Source organism: Danio aesculapii, chromosome 11, assembly GCF_903798145.1.
Source record: "Danio aesculapii chromosome 11, fDanAes4.1, whole genome shotgun sequence".
NCBI classification, from domain to species: Eukaryota; Metazoa; Chordata; class Actinopteri; order Cypriniformes; family Danionidae; genus Danio; species Danio aesculapii.
Genome location: NC_079445.1, coordinates 23,668,677 through 23,687,750, shown reverse-complemented (window position 1 = coordinate 23,687,750; position 19,074 = coordinate 23,668,677). Strand labels below are relative to the sequence as shown.

Sequence of the window (19,074 nt, the reverse complement as noted above, 5' to 3'; positions counted from 1 at the left end):
ATTATTATTATTATTATTATTATTATTATTATTAATAATAATAATAATAATAATAATAATAATAATGATGATGATGATAATAATTTAATATTATAAAAATATATTTTACAAACATTTTGTGACCAAGAGTTCTGCAATGCATTTTAAACATTGTTTAAACAAGAAGCCTATAAAAAGCTCATATTTTTTTATTTTAGATTATTAATTTAATTTGATAAACTTAAAAAAACAACAACAATAATAATAAACACAATTATTACATAATGCTTCAAAATGTATTAATTATTTTGTGATCAACTTGAGCTTTTATTCATTATTGATTGAGTTTTTATGCAAAAAAAAAAGATGGACAACTGTGTCAAAGTTAAGGCTAATTTGAAACCATAGTAGCTGTACCTGTCCCATATGGAACGTTAGCATTGCTCAGTAACATTCTGTTCTCTCCTGTGCCTTTAGTAGCTGGTTATCAGTATTTTAACTCAAGCTCACGCCTCACTAGGGTTTCCAAAATTACCGTCACCGGCGATAAGATAAAGGGTTTAGTGCTCTTTGCCCAGTGGGTTAGTCCACTCAGAGTAATGGCGCACAGCCACAAATAACCCAAATTCCTCTTGTTCACAGGACCTGCCAGTACCTGTTTCTTTTTAGACTTTCTAGGCTAGGGATAATATACTTACTGTTGCCCTTTTCATCCTAAATCCTATAAAAGTGTGGTTAAATAAACTATTATATGACTAGTAAGCAACAAAGTTGTCACGTATTAGATATTTTTGTTGACATCAGTAACAGATAGTGCAGGTGTAGCGTGACCAGATGTCCTGTTTTTCCTGGGGCGTCCTGCATTTCAGATGTTAGTTTACCGACTTATAATGAAAAAAGCATGTTTTGTTGCTTAATTCTGTTTTCCAAAGAATCTTCATTGATGAGTAAATAAAACTTTATTACAGATAAGATGTCTTCAAAATTTAAACTATTTAAATCTTATTTGGTTGCCAACTTATAATGAAAAAGCATGATTTGTCGTTTATTTCTCTTTTCAAAAAAAAATTTCATTGTTAAGTGCTAATACTTTCTCTGGATTTAAGATGTTTAATTTTTATATTATGAGTAAAACATAATATTTCTTTCATTACAGATGAGATGTCTTCTAAATTCAAACTAAATAATAATAATAGATTTGAGCATTTCTTTCCCATAAAATGACAATCGGTCAATATCACAAAATGGTTCAATGTTTTTAGACTCTTTTCTATACATTTGTAGACAACACAAGGCCTATATTTTAACTTAAAATAGTTACTAAATCTATATCAGGTGGAATAAACCTAGTTTTCAACCACAACAAATGAACACTTTTGTTATTCTGACAAAAGTGCTCCAAATTACAGTATTTTAATTTGAAACTTATGACCAAACCTTTTAGAATAAAACAATAAAACAAATTTATCAATCAAACCCACACCCAGCAAATCCAGTGTGTCCGAACTGATAATTTTCAAAAGATCTAATTTTTTAATATATATATATATATATATATATATATATATATATATATATATATATATATATATATATATATATATATATATATATATATATATATATATATATATTTATGTCCATCCTTCTGTTCACCCTGCTCAGGTATCTTTTAAAGTTTTGCACTTTTTGCTTTCAGAGAAGATGCCTGTGGTTGTGTTGGTTTACAGATTAGTGGTAAATTACAAGTTAATGGTCCAGAATGAAAACAAAGGGTTGCGGTGCTGGAATGTTTTAATTGGCCCAAGAAGGGGGAGATTTGTGGGTCTTGCGAGACATCGGACCCCAGGCAATGAATCAAGCTGCTGTGTGGTCGGACAAATAGTGATAAATAACATTCCCCAGTGGACCTGTGCATGCGTGTGCCACAGATTATCTTAGTGTGTTGAAAGGATTTAATGTGTGTGTGATTGTTTGTGTGTCTGTGAGAGCCATCTGTGTTCCCTCGCTTTCGATAAAGTCACTCAGCCTGACCTTGTCTATAGCGCCGAAGGTGAAAACACTGACTTTTCTGAGAAACATGCTCATACTAGTATTTGTCATAGATAAAATGTGCTGCAGGGTTTCATTTGGACTCTAGATCCATGTCAAGTCCTTTCTTTTTGATCCTGACCCGTACTTGTCTTTCTCATGAGCAGACTGATTGTATGTTGACTGTGTATGTTAGTGTGTGTGGACAGTTGCTTGTGGTTATGCTTATGTAACCAGAGCAAACAAAGTGTCCTCACACTGTTGCTCTCTGTCGCTCTGTCGGTTTCCCTTGCACCCTTTATCCACACACATACGCACACACACACTGTGCTAATATGAATGTGTGTGTTTGTGCAAGACTAGAGAGCTGGCACTAACTCCATGGTGACCAGGGAGGCATAAATAAGCCACCTGTCTAAAAGCTTTGCAGGACTGGAGACAGCACATATGTTTTAAAGCCAATCTATGTGGACTCTTACTTGAAGAGATTTTCACTTTGAGGTTTCCTAAAAATTGCATTTCTGTCATCATTTAGCGTGTTGATCCAAATGCAAATATCTGTGGAATTCAAAATAAGATATATTTTTATGTTTACTCTTCTGAGATCTGAAAGGTATGTAACAGCACCATAAAAGCATCCTGAATGTGATTCATAGTGTACATAGGGATCAATGATTTCCATGATGCCAAGAATGTAAACAGAATCGTGGAATACATTAATGAAGGTGAAATTTAGATGTTACAGGTTGATGTGTTTACATGCGGTGCAAAATCTGCGTAACCTACGGGATCAAAAATCTAGTGACGATATGTTAATGCTTATTATGAATTCTGACTATCTACGGGCAGAGCTTAATTTGTAAATGGATAATTTCTGGAACAAAACCAGGAAATAAAAGTTACCAAGACCGATGTCCACCAAACAATTTCAGTTTTGCCGGAATATGATGTTACTAAGCGGTTATAATGGAAAAAAGCATCAAAGTTCTAAATGGTCATTCATTATTTCATGCAATATAGCGTTATGGGTCAGCCATGGGTAAAAAAACAAACAAACAAACATGTAGCTACAAACGTAAATCATACGAAATATCACTATTTAGTTTATTAACACCTCTGACATTCAGTTCACATCACTATTATGCACCAAGCAACAAAGACTCACTCTGTCTAATCGTCAAGAGCCCACAGTTACCTCTTCCGTCTTGTTTTCTGGCTGACTTAAGATTACTTTGCTTCTGTCTCCTGCTATCCTGATCCAGGTATGCAGTTTCATCTTCTCGAGATCTCTTTTAATCAGGCTCATTATCAGATTTACTTGTGGTTTTCAAAAATGTAATATATGCTTAATATATGCTTGATTACAAATATTATTTATGTAGGCCACTATGCCATTATTTATTTTCGCTGCTTACTGTGCGCGAAACAATAATCACCAACCAGTGAGAGTGATTGTAAACATAAGAAAGCTGATTGCACACGCAATCGACACAGCTGCTTTGCTCGCTGCTTTTCACTCAGACTCATTCACATTATATCTTTCGCTCATACTCACATGTGTAAGTATTCACCACACAAATGTTAATGCCGGATCAGTTAAAATAAAAACCGGAACGCAAGACACAAAGATCTGACATTTCCCAGAACATTATCCAGCAAGATCCAGCTCAAATTAAGCACTGGCTACAAGTTTCCAGCAGTTGGTGTCACCAGGCAAGCTCATGCAGCACTGATAGAATACATGCAATCTGTGCATGTGTTTGAAAACGTAACATTCTGTAGTACATTTAGTTGTTATTTCAGGCCATTTGGTGATTTTAGTCATCATACTGTACAGTTGACGTCTTTTATATTCTCACATGCAATCTAAACAGTCACTCGATCGTATTGCACTTAGCCAAACAAGAAAAAACAACAATATAAATTAGACTGCAGGTTGAAGGAAAATAGCTCAGTAAAAAATGCTGATACACCCTTAAAATGTACTCAAGTAAAAATAAAAATTCAGTATAATTTCTGAGAAAATGTACTTAATCAAGGCTCATTTATACTTCTGCGAGCTGTTTGTGTTGCTCTGCAGTAACACTTCCAAAACGCTAGCTAGCAGTAGGTTTTTTTGTTCCTCTGTGTTGAGTTTCTTTGCGGGTGTTTTGTTAATACCTGTAATGCTACCTTATTATACAAGTAGCTAAAACTGGCTCATTCAGAAGCGGTAATCGACGGATGTGCAACAACTTTAATCATAAGCTAAACATAAAACAAAAGTTTCCATGTAAAGCTCCTTCACGGGACCCACACTTGTAAACACCCACTTACACTCGTCACAACTACTAAGCTGACCAATCACAGAGCTTGCAATACGTGTTGTTGTGTTGTATAGTTACATTTTTCGAGAGGTGTGCGTCAGCATCTGTGTCAGCCACGGCGAGGACTGTGCCAGACCATACATGTGCACTTGGTGGAGAAGTATAAATCAGCCTTTACACCATAGTATTTGTAATTCATTATTTTACACAAACAAAATCTGCATGGTGATACTCATGCTCATGCAAATTCCTAATAGGGCCTTAGGAATTCACCTGAAAACCTTAAGCCATTAATTTGAGGAAAATTTTTACGTGGTTGTAAATGCAAGTAGAACAATCAGGAAAGCACACACTTCACTCTTACATTTATGCAAAGCTGTTTGTGCCAAAACTGCAGAGCATGCTTTACCCATGAGCCCATTTGTGTACCACCAGCCTGGTGTACAATGATGTGTGAATGAGGTGGTAATGGAACAGGAAATGGATATGACCTTGCCTCATGTCACCACTTGATGTATTACTGAGATTTCAAAGGGGTTCCAATGAAAGCTCAATATCTTAGTGAGAAACCCTGTGGGCATAAAGGCAGAACAAGCCAGTTTACACATATTTTATATCATTAAACCGTACTTTTGCCTACCTTGAATATAAACCCTGATAAATTAAAAATAAACAATCATTGTGCAGGAAACTTTTATTTACGTCTGTATTTTTCCAACTTTGACCCAACTCCCCGCCACCCCAGGCCAAATTTAATTACTTTTTTATTCTATTTTCATTTTTACATCAGTTTTTTGTCATTTTTTAAAATTCCAATGCTTTAAACGTAAATAAGTCAGATCAGATGGTAAAGTTTTTTTATAAGACGAGATTCCATTAAGGGACATAATTCGCATTCATACTTATCCCACTGAGAGCCAACATTTTGGGATGTTCTGGCCAGTTTTGCCCTCCTCCCTTGTCTTGAACCCAAAATGTTTGTGAGAAGCAGCCAGAGTGTCTGATAAGATGGAAGGAGTGTCATTGAGGAATGCGCAATGATACGGCATGGACACTGTGAGAGCCTTGTCTGTATATCGGCATGAGTATTTTGGAAAACAAGAGACCACATTGCAAGCACTAATAGGACAAGCATGGCCATCAGACGCCATAGTGAGTTATGAAGACGGTCTTCATTAGATGCTTGTTTTGGGGAGGAAGAGATGGGACAGAGGCCTTGTATGTGAAAGCTGCAACCAATTCTAGGAACCAATGATGGTCTTAAAGTGACAGTTGCAAAAATACAAATTTCATCGTTGTATGTGTTGTTGTAGACTACAAATAGAGATATGAAGCCACTAATAATAAAATAATAAAAATAAAGAATAAAAAAATTTGAAAGTTCGCTTTGGAAAGTTGTTAGGAGTTCCTAAAACAAATTCCAAATGTATCGCCTTTGGCCTGATTTTATTCAGTTTTTAGGTAAATAATGCTGATGGTTTTCCCCAGTGTAACAGTACTTTATGTTTTATTTTATTTTGAAATTTGAATTTATATATTTTTAAAGAATTCCCAGGTTCTGCAGGCTGCAATGTCCCAAATTTTCATTGCCAATTTTAAGCCATTTGTAATAGTTTGTTTTTGGTTTAATTTGGAATTTCCCCAACCGACGCAGAGCCCAGGTGACCAAATTTGAATATTTTGAAAACCAACAGTTATTGACATTGATATTACTTTTGTTCCTCCTACGAATGGGAATGTCTACTTTGTCTACCTTATTAATACAACCCATATATAAATCTATCTATGGAGAATATAGCAAATATGTCCATTTGCATATACATATACAGTATATATGTGTGTGTGTGTATATATATATATATATATATATATATATATATATATATATATATATATATATATATATATATATATATATATATATATATATATATATATATAATATACAGCCATATTGTACTGCTACTTATGTGATAATATTGTGTTTATACCACAGTTCGATGACATAATCATGTATATAAAAAAGAAAATCAAACTAAAAACCCTTTTGTAAGATGAACTACTTTCTTCCACCATTCCTTCACATCTGCAGCTGACGTCAGAACAGCAGAAACCGTTGCTACTTCACAAACGTCACTTTAGAGCTGGTATTTGAATGATTCCCTAGAGTAATATCTGAAGTGACGATTTTGCTGACATTTTAAGATTATATGGCTGAATGACATGAAATGCCATCAGTCTACAGAGATTTTCCAGAATTGCTGTTACAATCAGGAAATCACAATAATTAATCCCGAAAAAATATTGTGTTTATGTTAAGGAAAAATGTGGGCATTTCTTCTTTCTTTTTACTGAACTAGTCTGCAGTTACTCATTAGAAACAAACAGATGGCCATTCAAAAAGTAACTCAGGGTTAAACAAAGAGTGGCTAACAGAAAATACACACATTCCTGATATGTGAGTGCTATCTTACACTCAATTACAATTACTATGGTATAAATACAACACTACAATATCAGATTTCTAAATGTGAACAGTTGAGTAAGTGGATGACTGAATGGTTAAATTACATTTTGGAGTATGTTACAAATGGAGTAATGACATTTTCTTTTGGGTAAACTATCCCGTCAAGCATTAGAAGTAACTAAAACACAATAAAAGTGGTCCAAAGAGTCTGTGAGGGTGAGTAAATGTTCAGAGATTGTTGCTGTTTGGTTGAATTATTTCTTTAACTAAGAGTAAGAGAGTAAAGAGAAGTTTTGTGCAGCTGGTTCCCACTGTTTTTGTATACAGCTGATAAACCAGTAGAAGACTGATAAAAAGGTAGCATAAATTAATGTAATCTGTGCGGGTGTAAATAAATTGTGCTTTGACCTTGGGATTCTTGAAAGAGCAGAATGCTGCCAAATCCCCACATAGTCTCATTAGTTTATAAATTGTAGCTTGTAATGGCATGTAGTTATGGAGCAATCCTTTAGAACATTGCATCCTGTTACGCAAAAGTTAGCCCTATCTGATCCAGTTGTTTACTAATTAATTAAATACACACTGTAGTACTGTTGCTGAACGTGCAGCTTTTAAAACATAACTCATTACCATAATTATTAGGTGTTTGGCCTAACATCACTAATGATTCCTAAAGGGCTATCATTCCACAGACATTTTCCTCTGTTATTATCATTGACCTTTCACTCTGACTAGAAAGATCTCAATGCACAAGACAACAACAATGGTGCTTTTTTTTCTCACTTTGAAAAAACACACAGAGACGTGACATTATAAATGATAAAAGCTGTCATTAAACAAGGGAGACTAAGTGAAAATGAAGGGGGAATCATTGAGAATGAATTGTGCCCATTTATAGCACTATTTATTTGTATGATCTGTCTGTGCTGGCTTAGTGCCCGATTCCCTAAAGAAATTATGCAAAGCAGGGGAAACAGAGCAAATGCTAAATACAGTTTGTAATATAGTGTACCTGTACACCTTTTGGACAACTTTTATTTATTTATATTAATTTTAAAAACTCACTTTTAATGTTTGGAAAAGAATATTCTGCCAAACATCTCTTGGATCTGTTTTATACAAAAGAAATGTCATGTGGGATTGGAACAAGTTGAAGCCATTATATATTAACAGATTTATTAAATTTTTATAAGTGAGCTATCCCTATTACTAGGGCAGTACCTTATCAAAAGGTACATTTTTGTTCCTGACAATTCCTTAAAGGTACATAATACCTAAAAAGTACAAATGTGTACCTAATAGTACCTTAAAGGTACAAAAGTGAACCCTACAGGTACTAATGTTTAGATAATATGGAAGATCATGTGATCCTGAAGTGTACAAAAAGGAGCAACTTAATGTGATGAACACTGTGTGATGAAGAGCCGTGTGCTCAAAATATTACATGCCTTGTATCAGCCTTTTTAATTTAATAAATTGGCATTTTTGAAGCTTTGGTGTTGCTGCCTTTTTGAATATATATTTTCCCCTTAATACCTTAACTTTAATTTCAAATCTAGCATATGCTAGTATGTCTAATCACCCATTCCTTTCAATCTTTACCGGACAGTCTGAGAATGAAGAGTTTGGACAGGACCTGATTACACTCCCACAAACCCATTGCAACGAATTGCTGGGAAGCCCTATAACGACACAGTCCACCCAAACCTCAGATGGATTGCCCTACTTCACCATGTTATATAACATTCTGCTGCCCATTAGCACTGAATCAGTGGCCCTCATGTTCACTTCCACCATCCTGGATGACAGTACAGAGTAATCTAGAAGTAAAAACAATCTTTGTTTTGAAAACCTGTGAGGAATGAGGGCAGGAGACCACCGAAAGGGTTAAAAGACAGACTGCTGCTCCAATCAGAGTTAATGATCAGAGTAAAAACAGAACCGCAGAAATGAAGGAGTGGGCAGGGGCTGTGCTGTGGGGGGATTTGTAGGAGAGCGAGAGAGGGAGAAAGAGTGAAGGAGGGAGAGAGAGGGAGAGAGAGAAAGCCACTGTGCTTAAATCCAGCTGGCTGCCTCCCTGGGAATGTAATCCATATGTGAGCGCGAGTTCAGCTGCAGGAGAAAGAAACGATATTACTCGCAAAGAAGCGTTTGTTTCTGCACTTTCTTCTTTAAATTCCACTCATTCTGGCCACCGGACCTTGGCCCTGGTTCAACAGCCAACACAAAAAGAGAGGTAAAGTCTGGAGAAGGACAAAGTGAGAGTTGAGAAAAAAGTTGGAGAGAATAAAAACGAAGGCAAAAGGAGCAGTGTGGAACAATATACCGATTAGGCAAGCGAGAGAACAATGAAAGAGGACACACTGGAGGAAGGCAAAGGGAGGTAGGTAATCTCAAGTTTTGGTTTTGCTTTGTAATTAATGCCGGTTGAGGTAGAGAGGTAGTACTGTGTGCTGGACTGTTTGGATTGTGTCTCCATTGGAAGCAAGAGGAGACCATGTGCTTAGGTATGTGTGTGGATAGATGGGGGCGTGGGGCTTTCGCAGAATCTGTAAGACTGGAATATACCGCCTCAAGGAGTACAAGGATTTTATTAAAGTTCATACAAAGCGTGAGTGCTTTGGGTTCTTGTAAACTTCTTTCATAAATGTACTTTTCTTCTAAGACTTCTTTTACTTTTCATTCAGGTTCAAACTTTTTGCACTCATCGCTGTTGGATTTATTGGATAACCAGTAAAAAGTTGGTTTATTTGTTCAGCTTATTGCGATTTTGTATGCTAGCTCAAACTTTAGCACCAGTAGAATAGATTTACTTAAATGGCTTCTCTATTTTTGTGAGCACCTGAGATTATTTTGGTTGCATGGTCACTCCCTTTGGCAGTCACTGCTGGAAAAGGCTTAAGCTGGTAACTGTGTCTTGGGACAGGATAATCAGTGTAATTTGGTCACTGATAGCTAATTTGGTCATTAGATAGTAGACAGTCTTGTAGCAGGAACAAACCAGCTCATCATGCCACTTTAAGGTGTTTAAAGAGTTTCTTGGAACTTGGTGGGTGGCTGGCATGTGCTAGCTAACCAGCTTGAACCAGCTAGCCTGATTAAAACACTCTAGTTGAATCTTCTTACTTAACCTGGTAGAAGGTGCACTCTCAGAATGACTTTCTAGTGTTTCATGCAAAGGTTATCAGGTTTAAGAGCCACCTCCCATCTTTAACCCTTCACCTCCTTGTAAAACATTATCAATAATGGCTCAACTCAGTTGACTAAAGATATATCCTCAATAAAACGTCTGGCTGCAGGGATTAGTGAACATAGCAGGAATGGTGTTTTTGCTCATTGTTCCCAGATGGGAAATTTGTGTGAAGGGGGAGTTTGCTTGTAGACGAGGAGAACCTCCAAGTCCTGATTACTCTAGGGAAACACAGCGCAGGCTGGAGTATTTTGACTGGAATAATTCTCTCGCTTAAACACAGTTCACTTGCAGTAAAGTTCAAAGCGTGAAAGTGCTGTCAGGCAAGAACAACAACTTGCAGTGTGGAACAATAATGCTAGTGGTGCAGAAGTAAAGCCAAGTACAAAGGCTTGGTGTTTCCAAACAGACTGTGCCATGAAGGACATTCAGACTTGAGAGGGACCCCAAAGTTCAACAAGAAACAAGGTTCATTATACTATAGGAGTGTCTTATCTTGCTCTTCAATATTCTCCAATATCCTGTTTTGCTAAAACCTGAACAAAACTCATTTGCCAAGAAGTTTCTAGTATTTCTGTTGACCTTTGCTCAGGTGTCATTGATTATTCACAGTATTCACACTAGGGAAGTCTGTTATTTTTTGAAGTGGTTTATTTTCACACTACACTTTTATCAAGTGAATCAGAATTGTAAACAACACTTGTGATAAAATCAGCCATTTATTGGACAGAAATCTGCCATGCAACCATGAGCTGTGCTGTTCGAACAACCACCACTAACAAAGTCTTTTTGTGCATTTACTGTAGCTCTGAGGGAACATTCACATATTGAATATTTTGCTCACTCAAGTTCTTCATTTATTAATTTTTTTCAAATATATATTATTGAACATTTTTAGTTCAAAAACATGTCAGAAATTTACATTGAGTAAAATGATAATATCTATCATACTATCATACATGTAATTTGAATTCTGACCCCCACATGAAAAATTATAATAAAAAATATTAATAATAATAATAAATAAAACACAATTTTAATTATATAAACAAACAAATCAAAAAATATTAATGACATAAATACAAAATTATATTACAGAAAGGCATATTACATTTCTTTTGTCCAGGCTGAGTCTAACAGACAAGCTTTTAGTCTTAGAGGCTTAGAGGTTCCTAGATAATCAAAGAAAGGGTCCCAGGTCCGATAAAATAGAAAAGGTTTGTTCTTCATAGCTGTGGAGAAAGCCTCAAGTGGGATTATGTTGCAGACTGCAAGCAGCCATTGATTTAATCTGGGGGGTTCTTCATTAATCCACTTTACAAGGATACATTTTCAAGCAAGGTAAACCAAAGTATGTAGAAGGTAAATCATCATTGAGACCCTGTAAGCAAGTCTTTGCTCCCAATCGAAATGTATATTTAAAAATACATTTAAAGATGGCGTCTATCAGTCTATCAAGTCCCAGAAATGCTGTATAAGAGGAGAACTCCACATACAATGATTGAAAAACCAATGTCTGATTTACATTTCACACACAGCTCAGACAGACCTGGATTCATTTTATGTCTAACCTCAGTTGTAATAAACAGTCTATATAAAATTTTAAATTGTCTTTCCCAAGCAGAATTTTAGGCTAACACACAAAGAGGGTTGCTACATAGATACAGCCAGAGATCATTATCAATTACACTACCCAGGTCAGCTTCCCATTTAGACTTAAGTGAGTCAAGGTTATCAGTTTTTATATTACAAAGGGTGTTATAGACACGCCGTGTGATACATTTGACCTGCTTATCAATGACCAGAAGTGATTCAACTGAGGAAATACTAAATCCTCCTGAGTAAGCTCTATATTTTGTCAAAATAAAATTTCGAACCTGTAGATACTTTAAAAAGTCCACATTAGAAATCCTGAACTTGTCCCTAATCTGTTGGAATGTAAGAATCGTAAGTTCTTTATTTTAAATGTAGATGCGCATAAATAGAGAGCAATGTGGTCATAAAAACTCGTTTCAGTTATAACAGTAGACTACATACCGAACAGCCGAACGCCCCAATGCTTTTTTCTTTATCCATTAATGAAACTTGTATCAGAGCTAAAGCTGGGGCATAGACTGGTGTTAGTCACGGTTCACTAGAGTGCATGGCTGATGGTTGCTTAGCAACTGCAGATGCCACGAATCTGCAACTCAAACTATCCTATCCTAATAAATCAAAAGGCAAAGGGCTTCCTGCCAATGTGTCAGATCAAGGTCAGATCATATTCACACCTTAAATAAATTGTACCATGATTCATTTTTAAGCAGACCGAGACCACCTGGGTCTTCAGTTGGGTCTTGATCTGTTTGTTTGGTGCACACACGCACGTGCTGTATTTATGATTCTTCATTCATTCATTTTCAGTCTGGCTTAGTCCCTTTATTAATCTGGGGTCGACACAATGGAATTAACCGCCAACCTATCCAGCATATGTTTTACACAGCAAATGCCCTTCCTGCTGCAACCTATCACCGGGAAACATCCATACACTCTTACATACACTACAGACTATTTAGCTTACCCAATTCACCTATACCACATGGGAAACTGAAGCACATGGAGGTAACCCACACGGACACGGGGAGAACATGCAAACTCCAGACAGAAATACCAACTGACCCAGCCAAGGCTCGAACCAATGACCTTCTTGCTGTGAGGCAATCATGCTACCCCCTGTGCCACCATGACGCCCCCGGGAATTCTTTTGTTGAACCAAACAAGATGACTGAAGCTAAGCTATGTCGCATATTAGCCCTTCAGTTGCAGGATTGAACACTCTTATGTGATATCTACAGTAACCTGAGGTCCCTGTATCTGGTTGTCCTGTCATGCATGAGAAGAGCACATTTCTTGACAACTACACGTGTGGCCAGTTCTGTTACAACTAAGTAAGGTAAGGGTGGAAAGACCAGCACTCCTTAAGCTTCAGCAGGACTTTAAAGGTATTGTTAGGAGTTTGTGTTGATTTAAAATGATCTAGTGCTAACACAAGTCATCCCATTTGTTGACAGACTGCAGCCTGCTAGACTGTTTCTGTTCACAGCCTTCACCAAAAAGGAAGTATGCGAGAAAAGAATAGTGTTTTACCCATTGGAGGTGGTATTATGCTCTGGAATGTTCTGGGAACGCCCATCTCCAGCTGGTGTGTGTGTGTGTGTGTATGTATGAGGGACTAGGTCTCATCCTTCAATAAGCATTTGTCAGTGGAAAAAATGAGTGCACGTACAGGTGGTTTGCTTGAGTGCTGCTTGAGGCCTCAGAAGTGTCAAGAATGTATAGTTTCAGCATGTCGTACGTGCCTAAATGTCATAGCCCACAAGTTGCATGTCACGCATTGCAGTCTTATCAACATATCTGTCCTGACCCGGTATGAAACAAAAGTAATGCATTTTTGTCAGGTTTAACTGTGTCATCTTCTGTTCCACTGCAGTCGTGCCATAGTGGGTTATCTAGAAGAGGCATCTGTTATCTCTGTAGCAGTTTGGCCTATTTTATCTCTGACCTGACAAAGGAACAGATACACAAATAGGACTTTAAAAGTTTAAATAATAAATAAATATCATCACACTTAATTTTTATGATCCGTTGGTTAAATTTAAGTTACGTTGCATTTACATGCCAACTAATTCTCATTAGATTATAAGTAGACTGTGAGGTTGGGGTTAGGGTTAGTGTAAGTTGCACTTACTTATAGTCAGTTAAATGTCTGCTGAAGGAGCAGTATCAGCAAATATTAAGAAATATTATTAGACAGTCTACTAATACTCAAATCTTAGACTATCTTCTCTTGGCATCACCAATCTCCTACTTGACTGGTTCAAATCTTATCTCGCTGTCCGCATTCAATCAACTCAAATCATTCAGTTCTCAGCCTTTTAGAGTTTCTTTGGGTGTACCCCAGGGCTCGGTTCTGGGGCCCCTGCTTTTTATCATCTATCTCCTTCCACTTGGTAATATTCTCCGTAAATATAACAAACAATTTCATTGCTATGCGGATGACACCCAGCTCTATCGCTCTGGCAAACCCTCTTCTTATGTTCCACCTTCATCCCTTACAGTCTGCTTAGCAGAAATCAAATCTTGGTTCTCTCTTAACTTCCTCAAATTAAATAGTTCAAAAACTGAGGTTTTGCTTGTTGGTACTAAATCAACACTCTCCAAAACTGACAGCTTTTCTCTTTCCATTGATGACTGTTCCATTTATCCCTCTAAACAGGTTAAGAGTCTGGGTGTCATCCTTGATAGCACCCTATCTTTTGATTCTCACATCAATAACATCACCCAATCTGCTTACTTCCACCTAAGCAACATTAATCGTCTCCACCCTTCTCTTACCCCCCATGCCACTGCTGTTCTCGTCCATAGCCTTGTCACATCTCGTTCAGATTACTGCAGCTTCCTTCTCTTTGGTCTCACTCATAAATCCATCCGTAAGCTTCAGTTGGTCTAGAACTCAGTTGCCGGTATCATCACCAGAACCCCTTCTTCTCACCACATCACCCCTGTCCTGCAGCAGCTTCACTGGTTCTTCACCAGTTCTTTTCGAATTGATTTTAACATTTTGCTGTTAACATTCAAAGCCATGCACAATCTCGCCCCTCCATATTTGTCTGCCCTCATCCACATTTCTGTTCCTTCTCGCACCCTGCGATCTTCGTTCTCCCTCCACTTGTCTGTTCCCTCTGCTCATCTATCGTCTATGGGCAATAGAGCATTCAGCCGCTCTGCTCCCCGGCTTTGGAACTCACTATCACCTGCCATCAGAAACATTGACTCCCTCACTTTAGTAAAATCAAGACTAAAAACCCACTTATTTAAGATGGCTTTCAATACTTAATTAATTAATTAATTTTATCTGCATTATTAATGTGTATATTTTTTATTATTTCTCTTCTTGTTTGATTTTTGCTTTTGTTTTATTGTTCGGTGTCCTTGGGTTGCCAGAAAGGCGCCTTTATATAAAATGTATTATTAATATTATTAAATGGACCATCAAAATAAAGTGTTACCACAAATATTCACTGTATTTTGAAGTGCCCACAATATCGATGTTTTCCATGCTCATTATCACGATGTAATGAATTACATACCTGCATATGTTTACATTCATTCATTCATTTTCTTTTCGGCTTAGTCCCTTTATTAATCTCGGGTCACCACAGCAGAATGAACCGCCAATTTAGCCAGCACGTTTTACGCAGCAGATGCCCTTCCAGCTGCAACCCGTCACTGGGAAACACTCATACACTCTCATTCACACACATACACTACAGACAATTTTAGCTTATCCAATTCACCTGAACCGCATGTCTTTGGACTGTGTGAGATGAACCCAACATCAGCTTAAGTATACAGGGATTCCTTTGGTGACTAGTCAGCTGACTATTATAGTTCCCAGTGGCCTAGCGCAGTGCGGGGGGGGATCTGATGGTCACACACAAACATGCTGTATTTACACCTGGCTAGAAGGTGCACAGTAAAGATTCTTCAATAATTCATTTTCTTTTCAACTTAGTCCCTTTATTAATCTGGGGTTGCCATGGTGGAATGAATCGCCAACCTATCTAGCATATGTTTTATTGAGCGGTCCTTCCAGCTGCAACCCTTCACTGGGTAACATCGATGCACTCTTACATTCACACACATACACTACGGACAATTTAGCTTACCTAATTCACCTGTACCACATGTCTTTGGACTGATCAGGGAAACTGGAGCACCCGGAAGAAACTCCACGAACACAGGGAGAACATGCAAACTCCACACAGAAAATAGATACGTTTTTTAAAAATTCCTCTTTGGTCACTGCATTAAAAGGCACCATGTCTTTAGCGAGGTAGTGCGTTATGGTATTAGTTATCTCCTGGGTAGGGTTCCACCAATTGGTCACAAGTTCTTTCTTAAACTGGAAGGTAAAGTCCACACTAGGGGCTTTGTAATTACTAGCTAGTTTGCAACTATTTTTGTTAACATGTTCTTAAATCAAACTGTAGTTAGTAGGTCGTAAGGTTTCCGTCATGCGTAGTCGCATTGAATGACTTAATATCCAACAAGAAGCATTTAAATCATTAAACTGCTATAAAATTCTGCAACTAATGCATTTATATATAACTGTCCTATGACAGAATTAACAAATTATGTCCTTATAGTAGATTACATTACAGTCAGTCACTCCAGATGATGCACATGCCTGTATCTCGAGCCGCGAATACACGCAAAATACACATGAAGTATATTTATCTTTGTTTTTTTATCTCTTTTCCTTTTTAATTTTTTCCCCTCTTCTTTTGTTATCTGTATTGATTTGTACTCTCATATGTGTATATGCTCTATATGTAATGTACATATGCAGATATTTGACTGGACTTCTCATGAAGGAATATGATTAAGTATCTGTACAGTTGTGGACGTGCATGTGCATATGTATTTACATTTCAAATATGTTTACTTATTATTATTTGCTGGCATGGGAGGGATTTGGGGTTTGTTCTTTAAAATGTGAAAAACTTTAAATAAAATATATATATATAAAAAAAAAATACACATGAAGTTATCGAAACATTAAACTTACATTTTTTTGTGTCTTTGAAACCAAAATTACTGACATGCTGTTTTTCTTTAATATTAAATAAACTATTAATGCTTCTGAAACGGCAGATGCCATCATCCCACTCGTTCGCACTTTCCTGTTTGTTTTTTTTGTTTGTTTTTTTGTTGGCGTTCAACTTAGTTTGATTGGGCAGAACGAAAGTGTGCACACTTAATTGGCTAGTAAGACTGTCACACACAGACGGTAGTCACACATTTGGGTGTGGGAAATTATATAATACATATATTTTATATCGTAGCCTCTTGCGATTTAGCTAATCGCAACATTTTAAATTGCGAATGCGATTCAATTTCGATTAATCGCACAGCCCTACTAGTCAGGCAACTTTTCTAGTTTCCATTGCAAGTTTCCTCAAAGAAGATCTTGCAACTCTGTCAAATCTTATTTCACAATGGTCCCCTTGGAAATATTCAAAGTCTGATATGTGCTATATAGACCAGGAGCATGTTAATTACTTAGTGTCTAGAATTGCACATGATTAAATTAAAAAGTTTGTTCAAACCCAAAACAGATCTGTATGTGTTAATTTAATAATGCTTAGGGAATGGAAACTTTTAATTAGCACTTGTTTCCAATATTAGCTCTGTTTGATTGATGTCATCGCCCAGGGAGCTTTGAACAGTAGTTTATAAATAAAATGTGGTGATGTGTTTCTACAAATTGTGTATTTCTTGAATACTTACATACAAGATTATTTTTTGCTGCGTCCCAAATGGCACACTATGCACTTGTGCACTATGTACTCTATGCACTGATACACTCAACAGCATAATACTGCATATGTATGTAGTGTTATCCTAAGTGGAACACAAACGTTTTTTTACTAAGCAAAAATTCAAACTGTTACGATGACGATGACGTTTGACGGTGCAAAATCAAACTACCAAATAATACCTGCCCTGATTATAACTGCATTCACCATCGGGAGGCGGTATAATCACTTTCGTAGGAGAATTTTCTTTTACAATCTAAAATAAATAAAGTAATCCATCATCAGTGCCTGAAAGCTCCGCCCCTTTCACTACATGAGCAAAGCTGCGACCGTTGAGTGCTTGAAGTGTCCAACATTCCACACTTGTTTTTAACGGTTCAATAAGTGCGTCAGCCGGGTATTTAAAGTGCACTTATTCTTCTTAAAGTTTTCAATGTGAATGCACTACTTACAGTATTTTAACTACAAAATGGCGTAAAATAGTGCATAGTGCGATTTGGGACCACCTTTTGTTTTTCCACTACTGTAAAATTACGGTAACTGATAAAATGAACAATTCTTTGTACACTGTTTGAAGGAGAACCCATTAGAATGTATTATGGCTCCACAGTAGTAACAGTAATGGTAGTGACTACAGGATCTTGGCAGCTGCTGTTGTAAATATTTTCTAAGGAAAGCCTTGCATGAATTCACACGATGCACTGAGCTTAGTGAGCTTTTTCAAGCAAACACATTGCCATAAACTCGAGCTAATCTGGAATTTGCCTGTTTTATGTTACTGACTTGGTTAATTTGTGCTGTTGAAGAGCACTGGATTTATTTCCACTCAGCTTCATCACAGTGAAATTAATTTTCCACGTTATCAGCAGTTTCTATTTGGCCTTGGCTCTATAGAGTAAGAACACTTTGTATCGAAGCCATGGGCGTATTTGAATGCTTTATAACTGAAGACCATGGCACATTTAATACTTCAATCTGTGAATTACTGTAGATGTGTTTACATAAAACCCATCACAGCATAAAGAGATCTGGACACATTTAGACCGTGTTCGAGTGTGTGATTTGGATTAAAACGTGCAAATGTCAATGCACTGGTTGTCATTTCTGAAGTATTCCTCAGGTTAACTATTGAATATGTATCATGCGTAATTATTTGCATTTTGAAAGGCTATACGTGTATAATTTGAACTTTTTGAATGCACTTGTATCAATTAGGGATATATTTCTATAAAGTATCACTGTAAAAAAACAATTACTTGACATTACTTAGAAAACAAAAGTGAGTAAGCCTGTTGCTTTTAAAGTGATTAGTTGAAGTTACTTTAAATAACGTGAGTAAACCAGTTGCCTTAAAAATATTAAGTAAATAAACTATGTGCATAATTATGAAAATAAAGTCACCTTAACAGTTACAAGTTGCAAAGGGTCAACAATAATTTTTTATTTACTTTTTTTTTTTTACAATAAAATTAACTTGTTGCTTTTAATGCAATGGGTTTATTCACATTTTTAGGCAAGGCAAGTTTATTTATGTAGCACATTTCATACTCAGTGGCAAGTCAAAGTGCTTTACATAAACAAGAATAAAAGAGACAAGTATAAGAAAAATAAAAACAAATAAAATAAAATGTGTTAAACAGGTTATAAAAGAATGAAAAAGAAGAGAAAAACATAATAGTGCGATCTGTCGGATGTAGCACAGTGCTCATTCAGTAAAAGCACAGCTAAACAGATGTGTTT

At 36.6% G+C, this 19,074-nt stretch overlaps 1 protein-coding gene across 6 annotated transcripts in view; it reads left to right on the top strand.

Annotated features, from left to right (window-relative positions):
- plekha6 (pleckstrin homology domain containing, family A member 6) overlaps positions 1 to 19,074 on the top strand; it is a 179,336-nt gene that overhangs the window by 37,923 nt on the left and 122,339 nt on the right. The window contains exon 1 of one of the 6 annotated variants that reach the window (XM_056468259.1): positions 8,842 to 9,166. The exons of the other annotated variants lie outside the window; for them this stretch is intronic. Within the exon in view, the coding sequence (XP_056324234.1) occupies positions 9,132 to 9,166 (35 nt within the window). The 5' untranslated portion in view covers positions 8,842 to 9,131. Of the gene's footprint in view, positions 1 to 8,841; positions 9,167 to 19,074 lie in introns of those variants that run through there. 6 annotated transcript variants of the gene reach the window in all.